General features: G+C 35.7%; 1 protein-coding gene across 1 annotated transcript; it reads right to left on the bottom strand.

The window, feature by feature from the left end:
- Positions 1-27: 27 nt before the first annotated feature.
- Positions 28-17,584, bottom strand: LOC106155615 (bromodomain and WD repeat-containing protein 3). The gene is made up of 36 exons (XM_013530523.2): positions 17,395-17,584; positions 17,254-17,312; positions 17,149-17,178; positions 16,906-16,965; positions 16,179-16,329; positions 15,924-16,022; positions 15,516-15,676; positions 15,083-15,304; positions 14,553-14,653; positions 13,993-14,063; positions 13,651-13,751; positions 13,281-13,420; positions 12,777-12,942; positions 12,262-12,396; positions 11,995-12,123; positions 11,528-11,753; positions 7,881-8,048; positions 7,421-7,586; positions 7,105-7,195; positions 6,838-6,987; positions 6,605-6,681; positions 6,188-6,377; positions 5,827-6,066; positions 5,454-5,578; positions 5,142-5,224; positions 4,770-4,881; positions 4,212-4,547; positions 3,854-3,979; positions 3,415-3,583; positions 2,951-3,076; positions 2,649-2,801; positions 2,282-2,403; positions 1,967-2,076; positions 1,647-1,730; positions 1,226-1,390; positions 28-943 (listed from the first exon to the last, which is right to left on the bottom strand). Exons 1-36 carry the CDS (start codon positions 17,441-17,443, stop codon positions 309-311), a joined length of 5,328 nt encoding a protein of 1,775 aa, XP_013385977.2. The 5' UTR covers positions 17,444-17,584; the 3' UTR covers positions 28-308.
- Positions 17,585-17,595: the final 11 nt, after the last annotated feature.

Below are 17,595 nucleotides of genomic sequence, written 5' to 3'. Positions count from 1 at the left end.
AAGCATGAATAACAATAAACAAATGACTTCATGGAACCATTTTTATGAAAAATTTTACATCACAATGTTGCATCTCATCTGATGGCTAGCATCCCTTGGAGGATATAAATATACTTTTTCATGGAAAAATGCTGGCCACTTTTTTTTTTACTTCAAAGCTTGAAAATATGGCAGCAAGAAAAATTTAAGAATTCAAAAAAATTATTTTAATAATTTCCCCATGATCATTCAACTAAGGCAGTATGAAAAAAGTAATTTGTCTGCAAAGGTTTTTCTCTCTCTGACACTGGCAATATCCAACGTAAATACTATGTCCACAGACTAGCTTTCATTTTAGGAGTCAATTTTCTTAATCTGCCACTCCTGCTTACACCAGCAGTGTCACTTATATTCTCATCAAAGTCTTCAGTGTCAGCTGCATCTGTGTACTCAAAATCACTGTCTTCTTGGTAATGCACTGTCCGTTGGCCTCTGTATCGAGTACTATATCTTCGACTATCACCCTCCCTGGATTGTTTAGACCTACTATTTTGACCATTACTTGTATATCTCTGTTTGTTACTATGGCCATTTGTTTTTGGTACAGCAGTTTTTCTAGGATTCTGCCTCATAATTTTTTTCCTGGGAGGTTCAGAACTAACACTTTCTTCTGATGAGCTAGATTCAGATGAGCTGCTAGAAGAATCTGAGCTAGAACTTGAGCTAGAATCATTGGATCCTGATTTTTCAGATTTACTATCAGAATCTGAAGCTGAGCCATTGTCTGTGTTTTTATTACTTTCGTCTATTTCTGTTTCTGCTTCATCTACCTCTTCATCTGTCTTATCTGAGTCAGAGAATTTGTATTTGCTTGGTTTCAAAGAACCAGTGGATTTTCTTGTTCCATATCTCTTTGATCCTTCGTGTCTTTTTTCAGTGCCATTGCTTATTGGTTTACGGGTGCCTGGAAGCAAACAACACAGTGTTAAGGAAAAATTCAATGCACAACTATGGAAAACATTCTGAATCATTTTTAGATATTTGACACATTACAATAAATCCTTCAACTATTCTATTAAAACCTGTAAATATAAACTGTGTCACATCATATAAATATAATTTTGTTCAGAGCTGTAGTAATGACAGAAATTTATTTTCTAATATTAAGTGAAAATGAAAGATTACAATGAACATATTCAATTTTTTTTAGTAATTTTAACAAAATAAATTGGAATTTGCAACTTACTTCTTCTACTTGCACTAGGAGCTGCCCGTTTTGCAGGTCTTTCTGCATAATCTGAATCCTGATCATCATCATCTTCCTCTTCATCTTCTTCCTCATCATCCTCATCATTATCTTCAATTCTTAACCTTCTTGGCCTTTTTCTGTGAGGTGGGACTGTTGTTACACCTACAGGAAAGATTAAAAACTTACTAACTTTAAGACATTTACAATTGTAGACAAACATCTGGTGATGTAAAATTTTCCCATGATAAATATCTAAATTTTCCTGAATCACTGAAGACCCAGATGTAATATACAAATTGATAATAAGTTCTGTTACAATTCACATGTTTACTAATAGTAAAGGATAAATCATAGCATAGCATTTTTCTTTTAATCGCACTATATATTTTTTGTCAGAAAAGACAATCATTATGTTTACCTGAGGTTTGTGCTCTTGTTCTAGTTGCAACTTGTGTAGTACTGCTGCCTGCTGTGTCAATGGCTCGATTAAAAAAGGCTGCACCTTCAGAAAAATTGATATGGCAGGGTTCAGATATTATCTTATTTAAATATACATATTACAAAAACCAAATTTTTGAAATAACTCTTGCAAAAATGAACTATTATTGTACCAACTATAACAATGAAATGAATTTTTTGCATTTCTTAAAACAATTTTTGAGTAATGAAAATTCATAAACTTTGAAAAACAGAATAATGGAAGTGGTAAGTGTTTGGAATTATGAATAATTGTTATACCTGAAGTAGAGGGTCTGCTGCTGTCCCTCTGAACAGAGGAAGTTCTAGCCACATTTTTCTTTGGGGAATGGACAGGGTCAGCCCTAAGTTGAGGACGAGGAGGCCTACGCCTGAAGTCAAAAAGACAAAAAAATAACATCCTGCTTTCCATTTGTTAAAACAAGAATCAAACAGAGAAAGGAGGGGAATTGTACTTCTCTTACTACAGAACAAAACTGCAAGACGGCATGCTTTCCTGGACTTGTATGTGTACCAAAACAATTTTGTCACTGCAGATAAAAGCATAAAAAATCAATTTTTGTATTTCATTCTTACCTCTGTTCAGCAGATGGTCTTGTTGATGTCTGATCAGATCTGTAAATCTTCTTTCTACCTGCTAATATCTCCTTCATCTGATCTTCAAACATGGCTGACAAGCGCAGGGTCATTGCATAGATCTTAAATATTAAGACAATAACTTTGATAGCCACACAAATCTATCGAATGTTGTCCTTAAATACCTATATAAACCCTGATCATGTGAAGACTGTTGTTACATCTAAGGAGGAAAGCATATTTAATACTACTGAACAACTATTAAACCAACTAGACTAACCAATCACATGCTATACTACACATTTATGTGGATTACAAAATAATTTCTTAAACTGCTTTAAAATAAATGACATTGTTTATCACTTACTCTTGATTTCTTGTTTGTGTTATACTGCTTAGAGTTGTTGAAGACCAGCCTGACATCTTTGGCAAACTCTTGAGGACTGTCATAATTCCCACACTGCATCTGCTCCTTCACTGTAGTCAGATCCATGGGAGTATCTATTATATTAGCATAGTCCTGAAAAGAGAATAAATCAAGATATATTTGTCTATTCTACATGAAAATTTTATTCAAATAATATTGAGGCACATTGTTTTGCACAGTAATTTTATTATGATTAATAAAAATTAAAAACACCCAAGCAGCATAAAAGTTTGAAAACTTACAGCATAGTCTAGAGGATCAACTGGATGTCGGAATGGTTCAGAATCATCACAGTCATAAATAACATCCAGTAGTTGAGCACACTGTTCTTTCCATCCCAGGTTTGATGACTTGTTTCGCCGAGCAGGCTGAAGCAAGAAAAGCAACTGCATTCATGTTTGTGTTCTGTTCTGTGATTTAAAAATTTAACAGATCAATCCCTCATTAACATTATTCTAATTCCTCAGTTAAATGCCCAAAAAGTCATTCTCGGTCCATGTTGCCTAGTACAATAATTGATTGATTTGTATGCTGTCTGTCTTTTGTCAGGCCAAACTGAAGTTGGCATTAAAAATATCTTAATGAATTTATAGCCAGAATTTGGTCATGAAAATGAGAAACTGTAACTTTGGAAAGGTCCACTGAACAACTTGTTTCCTGTCCTTGAACAACACTAAAGCATGTTTTAACTCACATCTATTCTTACCCTTTTGTTTTTCCTGCTTGGTCCTGGTCTATCATCATCACTCTCTACATCTACTTCATCTTCCTCCTCCTCACCGTCTTCTGCTGCACTTCTCCCTGGGTGTAGTGCAAAGTCTGCATCCTTTGCCAGCTGATTATACAATACCAGGGGATCTGTACAGTCCACATCCCTAAAATCATTTGGGTGACACATTATAGTCAAGTAAGTAATGAAAAACCTTGCCATACTTTTATGACCTAAGAAGTTACCATAACCCAGTATGCGGTGCAGCTATCACACATAACTTTGAAAAATTAATAGGTGAAAGCTATACAGACTGAAAGTATGATGAAACCATACAAAATGGAAACATGCCACATTCTTTGTATAATCAAAGCTTTATGCAAAAAGGTTTTAAAACATGTGAAATAACTATACTGAAGGGAAAATAGTTATTTACCCAATAAATTTCAAGCACAGTTCAGTAAGTAGTTTGCTCTGTCTGACAATCAGACTTCCTGGCTGGTTAAATGTCCTTGCATTGGTTTCAATGTAGCGGATATCAAACTGGATTGCAGCTATTCTCCTGTAACATGTAAAAAAATAACATTTTTCGTGCATACTCTTCTTGTAAAACTGTCATAATGTTATACGCATGTGGACAGCTATGTGAAAACATGCATGCACTATGAAGCAAGAAAAAACATACTTGCTGGAACAAATGTGGGCAAGCTCTTGCTCTTGACCATTTGCCTTATGTGGAATTACTTGCTTGATAACCAATACAATAAGATGAGTGTGAGCCCACATAGGTGTACCTGTAGAAATGATTCTCCACCCTGGCTTTAATAGTGCTTAGGTCTGTAGGGTATTCAATAATCATCCCATAAATAGGATATTTATTCAAATCAACTGGGGCCAAGAAAGGCTCTGCAATAGAGAGTTCCATAATCTGCTCAAGTCCTCTGGCAATTCTCTCACACTCCACATCTCTTCCCTCTGCTGGCCATTCATGTTCCTTAGGTGTGTACATTAAAGATTTGAGTTCATCAGGTAAAACCTCAACACTTCCACCAGCTGTGTTTGGCACTCTGCTGTCATCTATTGGTTCAAGGTCCCATGGACTCATTTTTTCAAGTTCACCGTTGTCCCACCTGAAATACAAGCAAAACAATTTGCATCACTCAGTTATGATAACATAGAAATCAACCTACTGAACACAGTTGCAATGGTTTAGGACTATTTTGCCATTCATCATGCCAGGTCATGGCATACAGGTCAAGTGTGTTGAAAAACCATTTCCATTTTATATACATAATTTAAATCTTCAACCTCAAAAATAGATGTAAGTAACGAAAAAAAGTAACATTTCTTACTTTACATTAAAGCACTGAAACATGCTGTCCGGATACTGTGACTGGAATGGTTCCTGAGACAAGATGATCCCCATCCACCATGCATCATCTATCATAGAGCGGAATCTGTCACCTGAAACACACAGGAAAGACAATTTATTTGACCTATCTAAATAGCTGCTTCATTTTACTTGGCAATACCAAATTTAAAGTTTAAAGTTTTTAAATTTAGTTTGCACCCCAACATTTACTACTATCAGTGTAACAGGTGGGTAGCACAACATTGGAGGTCCTGAAAGAGGCATATTTGATGGATACTTTGGTTCATGGTACAATGACATAAATTTGCAACTTAAATTGCACAAGAACTCATTTTTCATACTAATAGTTTACCTGGCTTCCAGTTCCTTGACATTGCAACATCATAGTTCTGTCTGAGCACATAGAAATCAATCACATCAGGCATATCATGGTATCTGAAATGTGATCAAATGGGAGGTTACTGAAAATACACATCCGTCACCAATGTAAAATAATCATACATTGTCTTTTCACACAACTTGTTTTCCCTTTAAATGCAAAGAATAAATACTTACAGAGATATTGCCAGATTTAACATATAAATCAGAGCTATTTTATTTTTCTTATCTGTCATAACCAATTAATATATGAAACTAGTTCTAATAACAGTGTTTAAAATCTTACTTGATTGTAAAGGATCCCCCTGTCTGTTTCCCTGTCTCTGGGTCTATGTATGCTAGCTTCAGGCAACACAGCCTAGGTGGGCATATTTCATACCTCAAACCAATGATCCGTACTAGTTCTTGTTCCTAAATTGAAAGAAAATAAGTGAAAAGTATTAAGGATGGGTATTGATCTTATCCTTTTGCTTGTGGCCTCATGTTCTCTCAAATTTAATTATTCCACATAATGAATGCAATCTTATTTGGTCAGGTGAGATAATATACCTGATTACACACTGCTACATCTGACACTGCACTGGTTTTGATTTTTAGGCAGGCATAGGTTCAAATCAAAAACACCGATTGATACTTAAACAACAGAATAGGTATTTTACCCTGATTTGTGGATTCTTGTGCCAGGGAAGGTTCTTCCTTGGATCTATGTCATATGCTTTTGTAGATTTCACTGCCTTGACATACAGCTCATGTCCTTGTCTGAAGTAGATGACTTCATCCCCAATCTGTGGTACATAGGGCGCCTTCCTAGGAATAGTGTCAGTCAGCCAGTCAGGAGGACGGAACTGCTCAGGTAGCTCAGATATTTCTGGCTGCTCTCTCATAAGTTTTTGTTGAGCCTAAAAACATTTTTCAAAAAGATTAATGATAAAAAGTATATGCATATTGTCCTCATAATTATATTAGGACAAAAAACTGAAGCTGAATTTAGACATAATTAACTCTAAGCTGTGTATCTACCTGTCTAACTATCTTTTTCCTTGGTGGTGGTTTCTTTCCTTTTTTCTTTTTACTTGTGGCTTCCTCTTCTGCTCCTTCATCAGCTGAAGAGCTTAGCACCTTCTTCTTAGGCTGCCTCTGTGAAGTTCTTTTTGGTGGTTGCAAGTTTAATCCAGCACTCGCTGTCCAATCTGAATAGTCACTGGAATCACTGCAATTAAATGTGTTTGAGTTCATCTCAAAACTGCAATTTTCATTGGCAAGATAATTGCTTTAAAAGCCTTGCTCATTTGTTACTGCAGTAAAATTCATGTAATAAAACCAAGTTCTGAAACAAGCAACAATATAGAAAATTGTGCAAACAAATATATGCAAGACTGAATGTGCACCCAATTTGTTTATTTGGATTTCTCTCATTCTTATATCAATATATACTACCTTTCACTGTTATCACTATTCCACAAATTGTCTGCATCACTGTCAATTATTGTCTCAGCTCCACTCTCCTCATCCTCCTAAAATAAGAAGAGTTGCAATGAATGAATATTAAATTGTCTCTTAACATTTGCTGATTTACTTCAAAATGACTCTATTACTTTTACTGTTTTTCATTGCAGATATAACAAACATGTTCTAATGCTATAAAAATACTAAATGATTCATATACTTGCCTCCACTTCAGTATCATAAAGTGCTCTTGTTGTCAGGCGGTTAACCCCAGTTTCTTCCAAGTTGTTGTGTGTTGCCCTGGTCCTGTATCCATGTTTTGGGCCACCTTTCTTCCTCGTTCTCACATAGCTGCCACTGTCACTAGATTCACCCTAAATACAAACACCAAACAGTTTCATATTTTGTATGTTTCATTAGCAACTCTGGGAAAACGTTACTTACTAATAAATTGATATCAACACCTCTCATTTTAAAATTGGTTTACTTACCCCATCCAACAAAACGGGTTTCTTTTTTCTTTCGATGACATATTTCTTTATTTCTTCATCGGCCATAGCCAATCTCTTGGTCTCATCACTCCTATAGTTCAAAAACAGCATTTAGCAGTCATAACAAGACAGCAAATAAAGGTAAACACTACAACCAGACCAAATACAGAAACATAATTTAAGGCATAAATAAAACATTCAGGAACAAAATCAGACAAAATCTGATGATTCAATGTCACATACGGTTACCTGCATGTCTAAATGACAACAGCAAATATAGATCTTCAATTACAAGTTCAAACTTATTTCAACTGACCTGCGTAATGGAGAGGCCAGTTCCCTGACCACCACCCTCTTGCTACATGCTGCCAGGTCATGTTGTGTGGCTTGCTGGGACACTGGGACATTGCCTATGGACTGCCTGACACCCTCTGTCTGCCCACTTCTCCTGGGACCTCTACTTCTGCCTGGAGAGGACGCATCTAAGAGGAGAAAAAAAAAAATGTAATTCTTTATAAATGAGAATAACATAATTTAAGATTACCTAAATTTGTGCTGCAAAAACTTTAGTTGCAACTAGTTGGTTAGCTACTTGTGTAATACCATGTCAAAAAATAAAATACTTTGATTTATTCACATTTCTTTGATTTTGTTAGTCAGTATAGACTGGATAATTCCAGAAGACCCCCCACACACTCATCAAACCTATATTTTTAAACATGTGCCGACTGTTTTTAAAAATTTCCAAACTGAATACAGTCAAAGCTCTGGGTTACCTTGAGACCTGGAGGGTCTCCTGCTGGGTGTCCCCTCAGATTCACTTCCCATTCTCCGGGTGAAATCCCTCTGCATTCTTGACACTGCTGCATCCAGTGGATTCACCTCTCCATCTCCTTGTTCTTCACTTTCAGCCTGTTCTTGTATGTCTAGAACCTCACGGTCACCTAGAAACATGGAAGTATTGTAATTTTCTAAAACCTTGTTCTTTTAGAAAATGAATAATTAAAAATGAAATCTTCACATCATTGTTCAAATTACCAAAATTGTTGTTTGTTTTTCAGTCATTTTATATGTAAATACTAATATTCCTTGCATCTTAAAAAAAACTAGAGGATCAGAGAGGCGATACCGCCTCCAAATATTGTACCACCAGCTGGAGCAAACGCATTCGTATAGACCCCCACATACACAAAATAAGGGACACAGCCACCAGTTTTGTGCTTGACAAGCTGTAAAAATGCAATCAACAAGAATTTTTTAACTATTGCAAAAAATATATATGGTACAATCAAATTTAAGTTCTTCGTAAGGTAGGTCAAGGGTCAATTTCAAGGTCACAGTAAATTGCCAGTATATGACTTCCTATTCAAGTTCAAGAGTAACTATGGACCTATCTCTGTCAAGTTTGAAGTTAAAAGAGAAAGAAATTAGCAGAGTTCAGTTCATGATAAAAAGTAGGTCAAAGGTCAATTTCAAGGTCACACTTAGATTGCCAGTATAGGACTTCCTATTCAACTTCAATAGTAACTATGGACCTATCTCAGCCAGTTTTGGAGATAAAAGGGAAGCAAAATTTGCAAAATTCAGTTCATGGTGAAAAGTAGGTCAAAGGTCAATTTCAAGGTCACATTTAGATTGCCAGTATATGACTTTCTATTCAAGTTCAATAGTAACTATGGACCTATCTCTGCCAGTTTTGGAGATAAAAGGGAAGCAAAATTTGCAAAGTTCAGTTTATGGTGAAAAGTAGGACAAAGGTCAATTTTAAGGTCACATTTAGATTGCCAGTATATGACTTCCTTTTCAAGTTCAATAGTAACTATAGACCTATCTCAGCCAGTTTTGGAGATAAAAGGGAAGCAAAATTTGCAAAATTCAGTTCATGGTGTAAAGTAGGTCAAAGGTCAATTTTAAGGTCACATTTAGATTGCCAGTATATGACTTCCTTTTCAAGTTCAATAGTAACTATGGACCTATGTCTGCCAGTTTTGGAGATAAAAGGGCAAAAAAGTTTGCAAAATTCAGTTCATGGTGTAAAGTAGGTCAAAGGTCAATTTTAAGGTCACATTTAGATTGCCAGTATATGACTTCCTTTTCAAGTTCAATAGTAACTATGGACCTATGTCTGCCAGTTTTGGAGATAAAAGGGCAAAAAAGTTTGCAAAGTTCAGTTCATGGTGAAAAGTAGGTCAAAGGTCAATTTCAAGGTCACATTTAGATTGCCAGTATATGACTTCCTATTCAACTTCAATAGTAACTATAGACCTATCTCAGCCAGTTTTGGAGATAAAAGGGAAGCAAAATTTGCAAAATTCAGTTCATGGTGTAAAGTAGGTCAAAGGTCAATTTTAAGGTCACATTTAGATTGCCAGTATATGACTTCCTTTTCAAGTTCAATAGTAACTATGGACCTATCTCTGCCAGTTTTGGAGATAAAAGGGCAGAAAAGTTTGCAAAGTTCAGTTCATGGTGAAAAGTAGGTCAAAGGTCAATTTCAAGGTCACATTTAGATTGCCAGTATATGACTTCCTATTCAAGTTCAATAGTAACTACGGACCTATCTCAGCCAGTTTTGGAGATAAAAGGAAAGCAAAATTTGCAAAATTCAGTTCATGGTGAAAAGTAGGTCAAAGGTCAATTTTAAGGTCACATTTAGATTGCCAGTATATGACTTCCTATTCAAGTTCAATAGTAACTATGGACCTATCTCTGCCAGTTTTGGAGATAAAAGGGAAGCAAATTTTGCAAAGTTCAGTTTATGGTGAAAAGTACGTCAAAGGTCAATTTTAAGGTCACATTTAGATTGTCAGTATATGACTTTCTATTCAATTCAATAGTAACTACGGACCTATCTCAGCCAGTTTTGGAGATAAAAGGAAAGCAAAATTTGCAAAATTCAGTTCATGGTGAAAAGTAGGTCAAAGGTCAATTTTAATGTCACATATAGATCCCCAGTATATGCCTTCCTATTCAAGTTCAATAGTAACTACGGACCTATCTCTGCCAGTTTTGGAGATAAAAGGAAAGCAAAATTTGCAAAATTCAGTTCATGGTGTAAAGTAGGTCAAAGGTCAATTTTAAGGTCACATTTACATTGCCAGTATATGACTTCCTATTCAAGTTCAATAGTAACTATGGACCTATCTCTGCCAGTTTTGGAGATAAAAGGGAAGAAAAATTTGCAAAGTTCAGTTCATGGTGAAAAGTAGGTCAAAGGTCAATTTCAAGGTCATAGTAAGATTGCCAGTATATGACTTCCTATTCAACTTCAATAGTAACTATGGATCTATCTCTGCCAGTTTTGGAGATATAAGGGACTAGATGTTATAATTTTGGAGTTACCATAATGTGCCTTAAATTTCGTACAGAAAAAATTAATTAAAATAAAGAAAATGTCATTTTGGTCAAAATTCTTGAAATAGGAGGTGCTCTGAAGTTTCAGAAGTTCAAATTTGATGAAATAATGTCATTTTTGAACACAAGTTGTCTGCTTTGCCAAGCCTTATGTTTTATTTTTCCAGAGTTCAAAATTTATTATCCATTACCGTACTGCACATTTTGCTTTTACCACCAATATGTACTTTTTGATACAGCGTAACTCGAAAACCGTATGGAATACAAAAAAACCGAGACCACCCCCAGTGTTGGGCTTTACATGCTCTACAAAATGAAAAAAAGAATGGGTCTCTAGCATTAACGGTTCCCAAATTAGAGACAGTTTTCAGTTTCGGTATCTTATGGCCGCTACTCCCGTGAAAATGCACTGATTGACCCCAAATTCATGGAGATGAAAGATGACCTGAAGGGTAACACTTTCCAATAATATTATTGGTTAAGTCTGTGTGGTGTCTGAATAACAGGGCAAAAAAATTTTTTTTCGTAAAAAATTTCATTTTTTTGAAAATTTTGGCCCATTTGACCTTGAAGTAGAGGTCAAAGGTCAAATCCAAGGGTATATTTGAAATCTACACATATGACTTTTGGAAAGCCGTCTATAGAATTTTTTCCCATAACTCCTTCCGTAGGGTAGATAATTAGCATTTAATTTTGCCATTTTTAGACAAGGGTGCATTGCAATGAGTGCCACACCCAGACCCCAATACCGACAAAGCCCAAATTTTACGTGGAACGAGTTGAGATTATAGGTGACCTAAATCCATGAGATGGGTACGGGGGCCCTTACCGTCTAGGAGGAGAAGCGGTAACGGTAGCCGTCCGGCGGAGCCGGCGGAACGATCCGGACGGGACCGAAACCATGTGTACCGCCAGCGCTAACGCTGGTGGTACAATAATAATGACTATATCAACCAAGGACTTTGAAGCAGGTTATATGCACAATGGCTTATGCTACATTTCCCTCAAGAAAAAAGTTCACTGCATGAATGAATCGAGACTACAAAATAATAACTTTTCCGCAACCCACCATTAGGTGTGACACCCATAGCTGGAATAAGCTGTCCTTCAGACATATTCTGTCTCCCTGGAACCAGTCTCTGGAAGCTAGGTGGGTGTGGATTGCCATCTATGTCTACCAGGAATGGAGGTGGCATAAGGTGAGGTGGCTGCTGGGTCTGCTCATCTAATACATAGCTGTTGGCATCCCTTATGAGAGGCCTGTAATCTGTATGAAAGAACATCTCTTCTGGGCACTGAAAAATTCAATTGAAATTGGTCTGATATTGTGACACATTGTTTATTTCCAACCAAATCTCTATCACATAAAATTTTTTATCTCAAAATGTGGCAAATTTTTCAGATTAATCTTTCATTTAACTGTTACAATTGACACAAAAATAAGCATCAAGCTTGCAAACTTATATCTATCACTGATTGTTTTACTTGGTGTTTATGTTTGAACAAATTATAGCCCTATTAATAAGAGAGACAAACCTGTTTATGTTTTTCACTGGACCCATGACCAAACTGAAGTATATGACCATGTGAATCTGTAGCAGCAAAACCCATGCCATATGGGGACCACTTGCAATCAAACACAGCTCCATGACCCTGGCCCTGAATCTGGAAATTGAAAAGTTGATACTTCATGTCATACATGTTCTGAGAAGCTGAGAGTAACCTTTATCAAATGCCATTTCATGAAAATTTACCGAGAAGTGGAGACTAACCTTTATCAAATGCCATTTCACAAAAACTTACCAAGTTGAAAAAACTTTTCAATTTGGCTCCAGTGTGCAGATTCCATACAAAGAGGTTTCCATCATGGCCAGCACTCAGCATAATGCGTGGATCAGTGGGATTGTGTTCTAAGACAAACACTTCATCTTCATGACCCTGGATTAAAACAATCACCTTGTTTGTATACATCTGTTTAAAATGTTTGTTATAAATATATATATCAATATAAACAGCATCTCTGAAAAAAAAATCATCGAAAAAAAAAAAAGGTTAAATATACTGAATGTGTCGAGTGTTTCTTTTCATCTGCTGAATAACTACATAATCACTGATGGCACCTTTTTGCTACGATATTCAACTTAAACACTAAAATACTTCTGAAAAACACCAAGCCATAGTTACAACAAAATTAGGGAGACCTGTTTGAGACAAACCATTATAAAAAGGAGCATGGTACATTGAAAATATTATTTACATATTACTAGGTCTATAATTCTTCCCTTCTAGGGCCAGATATCCCAATGTTTTACACCTACCAGTAGTACATTCACTAATTTCCCTGTGTGTGAGTCCCAGACTTTAAGCGAGTAGTCATTGACTGCTGTGACTACCAGAGAGTCATCAATATTCCAATCCACCATTGTGACCTTATGTTTGTTATTTTTTGAGTCTTCTCCACTCCCAGAGTCGGCCGTTTGAGTTCTACAGACAGAAAACTATCTTATAAAAATTGCAACAATTTATCTAGTTGGGTTGGTTTTGATCAATCACAACATTCTTCGATGAAATAAGTACATTAAAAATTTAACATAAATGCTGTGCTTTCCTTTTCTTAATTTTCAAATCAAATATTCAACCTGATTCTAAAATGGTCAAATTTTGAAATCATTTGTGTGTTAACCATATACAATGCCTATGAAGTGAGAACATGACTCTTTCAAACAATAAATATAATAATTCCATTATATTTGTTTTCAATGCCAGATGGCCCATATCAATTATGTTATTTCTAGACAAATCAATTACATAATTCAACTCACCCAGGCAATTTTGTATTCATATTGAGCACCATGGCCTTCCATTCTTGACTATTAAACCTCCAAATCCTGGCAGTGCCATCTCTGCTACCACTCACAAACCGGTCACCCCTGTTGTTGTACTGAATACTATCTACCCTGTCCTAAAAGATGTATGTTCTGATATATAGTAAACAAAACTAACATGTTTGGTGGCATTAATTTTCCACTGTACTAGTGTGGCATTTGCCTGTTAAAGATAAATAAAACAAAATAGCTATGCTTTTACTGACACTTAAAATGCACTCTAGTCATCAGCATTTTTAATTTTAAGAAGTTCACTGAACACTGAAAGTTACACTATCATTGCAACCTTAACAGCTATAAAACTTACTGTATGTGACTCCAGTTCACAGATTTTCTCTGGGGCAGCTCCTGCTATACAGTACACCCTAACAACATGGTCTGTACTCCCTGTTGCAAGGAATGCACCACCTGGTCATAAAAATTCCTATTTTATTATTTGCAATTCCAACACTTATTTTCAACATGTGATTTCTAGACTCAAATCAATATTGCAGGAATGAGACTACCATTTAGTAAAAAAAATTAAAAAAATATGGCGTGGGGTCCACCTAGGCCAATTAAATTTTTTGGCTTTCAAAAAGTAGGAAAGCATTAAAAAAAAAAAAAATCTCATCCCTATATCTGAAAATAACATATAATTACTACTTACCTGGACTAAATGAAGAACACAGCATTTGTGCACCAGCACGAGATCTTTCTGTAAACTTTGCAGGTTTCAAACTAAAATTTAAAGATGCATTTGAAGTCAAATTTTGATCATAAAACCTAACAAAATGTTGTTTTCAACAGCTCCTGTGAATAAATGCAGAGCAATAATGCGCAATAGATTACTACGTCAGTTTGACTTTTACAAGCTGGAGGGACAGATAAGTCAATACCAGAAAATACCAGAAATTTGAATGTGAAGTTTTTATTCTGAGGCTGGTTGATCAAGTGATGTATATGTATGTCCTGGCACGTTTACTTAATTCTAGTTTTAAAGAAACCAGTAGAAGTAGTTAACATGTGCTACAGAGAATATATGCTTGCTTCATAACTTTAAAAAACAAAATGTTGGGTACTCATATAGGCAGCACCATCAAAATTTCATGCTAGATAATAATTCATACTTCAAGGGTGTTCATGGGAATCTTACTAACACTTAAGTTGGAGGAGCAGCTTTTTAAAAGTGTATTTGAAAAGTATTTTATTGACCCTATAAGTACATACTTGAACACATTTGTCTGTACATTCCAGCTCCAAAAACAAACATTTCCATCTGCGCCTGTAGAGACAAGGTACCTCATATCACCCCTAGGCATGGGGCAGAACTGAAAGGGTCAAAATAGAAGTAATATGTTAATATCAAATCGCAACTTTTCAACAGAATAAATGACACTATAACTTTTGTGTTAAAAAACTGTTTACTCCTTAGGTGTTAATGTGATCCACTTTTGCAAATTGTATTACCTTTTCAAACAACTCCAATCAATATGTATGTGTGAGATTATACATTCTCACATGAGCAATATAATTACCAGAACACCTCATTCATTAGCTAGAGGTATTCAAGGCATATTTCACTAGAGAACGACAGTGTATTATTTAACAAACAAACCGAGAGAAAGTACTCGCATTTCACTACAAAAGCACCATTTAAATGATGTAAAGGTTCTATAGCAAAGATCACACACCATTGCTAGGCATGCACATTTATTACAGATTGGTTTTTTAGTACTCTACAATTGAAATTTTCCAACCTGTAGTGATGTGACCATGCCAGTATGCCCATGCAACACAGCCACAGGTGCAGTGGTTTTCAGACACCAGACTCTGATCAGTTTATCACAGCAACCTGCTGCTATCAGTGTATTCTCATAATTGACTGCCATGTCTGTGATTTCTGCAGAATGTCCCCTGAGTGTTCCTAAAAGGCGTCCACTTACTGCACTCCATATTTTCACCAGACTGTCATCAGCACCCTTTGAAAAAAATTTCATTTTAAAATGTGAAATATCCTAAAGCCCCACTAAAATAACACCCAGGCACTAGTAATTTCAAATTTTGCAAAATAGTTTACACATATAAAACTGTACTTTAGCAGGTCCAAGATCAAACAACATGAAGGATTCCTCCTCATTATGAATAAAATTAAGTGTACTAAAGTAAACTTAAAACTTTCCTATTTCTTACAGTAAATATAAAGTCACCAGTCCTGTCAAATGCCACACAGTAGACAGCAGACAGATGCCCCAATATACGACTGTACATATTAAATTTGCTATATAACTTGTCTGGCACTGCATGTTCATGGCGGACCACTCCACACATTTGTAAACCAGATACAATTGTTGCTGAAATCCAAATAAAAAAAAGAAAAAAAAAAAAGAAATCAATACAGTGATAATTTTTGTGACAATTGTATAAGAGATTTTGGTCAAAACTATGAAGAAAATTCACGTTAGGTCAACAAGTACTCATTTGACAAACAACTTCAAAATTCCTGACTCTTTAAGAGGAAATAAAATTTAAAAAGAAGATTATTATTTGTCCTGATCCTGGATTTTCATTGCAAATTGCAGGATAAGAAAAAAGGCTTACGCAGAGAGGGTATATTTGCCAATTTCTTTGGTGGGAGCAATGGCTGCATGTGGTGTAAAACAGCATGGGTTTGATTGGTCCATTTGACTTTTTGTACATCTGAAAAAATAAGAACTCAGAAATTTTAAATCTGCATTTCTTTACCATATATATATTTTTCATGCCAAACCACAGAACACTGTACTAATAATAACCGACTTATTACCTAAATACCATCTGTTATATTTTAATCCAAACAAATGAATTTTTTCTCACCTTCTTTTGTTCTGAGAAATGATTGTCTGCCTGCCCCAAGTAAGGATTGGACTCCATATACATTGGGTGGGACTTCTTTGTCCAGCAAAGGACCAAGGCGAAGACAGACTCTCTTTAAATGATCAGCAGGTATATGCTTATTTGTTTCAATCTAAATCATAGAAAAATTGTAGAAAGAAAAAATTGTAAGTAGCTAAATAACAGATGCCATCAATTTTTATTGCAAGAAAACAGCTTCAATAATGCAATATTCAGTTCAACAATGAAAAAAGGTTGAAACAAAACATTTCGTGGAGTTGAAGTAGTTTTCAAACAGCTAAGTAGCAACAAACACTCCCTTTTGTTGATATGATACAATGACCTTGACCATGCAGCCATTGACCAATCAGCTTGCTCTGCTAAAAATAGCCAGCATAACATCAGGTAGGGCAGGTCACCTTTCAAATACTCGATCCTTATTGGTTAAAGTGGCATAGCGGCCTGACATCATTACTTGGGCAAGCAAATTGCTTCATATGTTAATTCTGTAGGAATATTTCAGGTTTTCTTTTGTTATTTTCTTGGAAATGCAATCAGTGGTGTCAGTTGTAACGTATATTTTACACAAGATATCACAACGTCTTACCAAGGGTGTCAAAATTGAAAATTTTGATTTTTTGAAGCATTTGAGAAATATTTTAGTACGATCACAAATTCACATGAAAACAAACGCTCCACGTGCTCTTACCAAGTTTTCAAAACTCCTAGGATGCTCACGACCTTCCCAATCTATTCTTTTAGGCAAAAGCTGAAAATAGAAGAAATGGTTCCATTGTGATGTTGGTCATATTTTTTGCCAAAATATCCTAACGCGACAGAAAATCAATTCTTAAATAATGAAAAAACTAATTTTATAAACATTATACTTCGCAATTATTGTCGACGCGGTTATTTTGACTTGATGATACTGTCGAGTCAAACGAATGCCTACCTTGTGTTCCTGTAGTTCTTGCTTGAGAGCCTGAAAAAGAAAGAAGATCGTTAAGACTGGAAAATCTTACACTATAGTAAAATCGACAATTAGAATGACACTTACTTCAGCGGCCCTGTGACATGGTCCAGATGCCAGAAATCTTGCGATCAGGAAGTACAACTCTGAAACATAAAAGCCGATAGTGAGTTCGGTATCGTCAAAGAAGACCTCACTTCAAATGCCTCAGAAATCTTTTCTGCTTACCTGCGTCAAATTGTGATACTTTTCTCTCCTTGGTGCTTTCCCGAGGCATGATCGTAAGATGTTTGACCGCGCCCAAATAGATAAATTAACTACTTTCTAAGACTAAATTGATCGGCCTATCGCCGCAAATGTGCGCTATTTTCAATACGCCATTGACCATTTTGTATGACCAATTCACACAGCACACCGAGGACAAAGGAC

Source organism: Lingula anatina, chromosome 1 (assembly GCF_051362555.1).
Source record: "Lingula anatina isolate TDL-2025a chromosome 1, LinAna3.0, whole genome shotgun sequence".
NCBI classification, from domain to species: Eukaryota; Metazoa; Brachiopoda; class Lingulata; order Lingulida; family Lingulidae; genus Lingula; species Lingula anatina.
Note: the sequence above shows the minus strand (reverse complement) of the source record. Positions and strands in the feature narration are given on the sequence as shown.

What these genes read in the sequence shown, in the direction of transcription:
- LOC106155615 (XM_013530523.2), bottom strand. Translation starts at nt 17,443, where the DNA reads ATGCCTCGGGAAAGCACCAAGGAGAGAAAAGTATCACAATTTGACGCA. An exon ending in CTGGCCTCTCCATTACGCAG is followed by an intron (nt 7,196 to 7,420) that starts GTCAGTTGAAAT and finishes TTTGAACTATAG; the next exon opens with GAGTGATGAGACCAAGAGAT. An exon ending in TTTCAGTGCTTTAATGTAAA is followed by an intron (nt 4,548 to 4,769) that starts GTAAGAAATGTT and finishes CTTGTATTTCAG; the next exon opens with GTGGGACAACGGTGAACTTG.